Raw genomic sequence first — 1146 nt, forward strand, 5'->3', positions numbered from 1 at the left:
CGGAAAGAACAGGTTCTAATGGGCTACATGCACACACAAATCTATTTCTTTGTTTTTTTGTTTTGTTTTGTTTTAATTGCTAGAGGGCGGGTGCCCTTGGGGAGTGGGGTGGGGGGTTAGAAAGCACTGCCACTCCGAAATTCTTTCTCCTCCACTTCTACCTCCTTTCCGGATTTTGGCAGGTGCAAGCTTCCCAGCGCCCAGCGTTTCTCAAGCCGGGGTGCAAGACTTGAACAGCGCACTCAACTATGTAGAATGCATCCACCTTAATCACCACATCACCGTCTGGCCCACAGGTAGCTTTTTAGGATATTTACTCGCGGTGTTGAGCTGTACACAAAGAAAAGCCAGAGCGGGTGAGGGCGAACCACGATGCCCAAGATCCTTCCTGGAGAGCTAGGAAGGCCAGACAGCGCCCCTGGTGCGCGCGCGCGCGCGGGTGGAATGGGGTGGAGGTTAAACCCCGGGGGCCTGGCTCACACCTGACAGTCTCTCTCAGAGAAGCTCCTGGATTCTCCTCCTCCCGGCTCTTCCTCCGCTTGGCCTCTTGCTCCTCTCGGTCTCGTTCTCCTCACCCGTTGCCTTTCATTGGGCCGAGGCCCTTACACGAACCACACCACCCACCTACCCGCCACCAAGGCCCAGGGACTGCTGCGCACAAATTAAAAGAGCCTCTCGGGACCCTGGGGTTGACGTCCCCAAAAGCCGCTGCCTCGGTTCGGCTCCCACACCTGAAACGGCCAGTCAAGCTCGATTTTCTTCCCTCCAGGGCGGCTGCAGCGGCTGCTGAAGGCCCAGCTGTGCCTCCGGGAAGAGCGAGCCGGATGGATGGCTCGTGCGGGGCTTGCGGTCTCAGAGATCGCGCCGCGGAGAAGCGTGGTCTGGTCGCGCGTCCTAATACCGCCGCGGCTAGTCGTCCCGGGGGCACCCCGCGGTGGAGAGGGGACAGAACACCTGGCCCTGGTGGACACACCGAGCCGACGCCTCACCAGGCCCTGACGCCTTGCAGAGTCGCGGGCAGGTGGCCCTGCGGGGTGGAACTCGGGCTGTTGGCGCTGAAGCTCGCGCTGGCCAGCGGTGTGGGCGGTGCAGGGCCTGGGGACGCGCTGGCGGCGCAGCCGGCGCAACCCGCGCCGTAGGGGGCAG

General features: G+C 61.9%; 1 protein-coding gene across 1 annotated transcript in view; it reads right to left on the reverse strand.

The window, feature by feature from the left end:
- Window positions 1-985: 985 nt before the first annotated feature.
- The window catches only part of NKX2-6 (NK2 homeobox 6), a 3656-nt gene continuing 3495 nt past the window's right edge, over window positions 986-1146 (reverse strand). The window contains exon 3 of the mRNA XM_027772849.1: window positions 986-1146. This exon is cut by the window's right edge and continues 320 nt beyond it. Within this exon, the coding sequence (XP_027628650.1) occupies window positions 986-1146 (161 nt within the window).

The sequence above is a fragment of the Tupaia chinensis genome, unplaced genomic scaffold (assembly GCF_000334495.1).
Source record: "Tupaia chinensis unplaced genomic scaffold, TupChi_1.0 Scaffold000039_1, whole genome shotgun sequence".
NCBI lineage: Eukaryota > Metazoa > Chordata > Mammalia > Scandentia > Tupaiidae > Tupaia > Tupaia belangeri.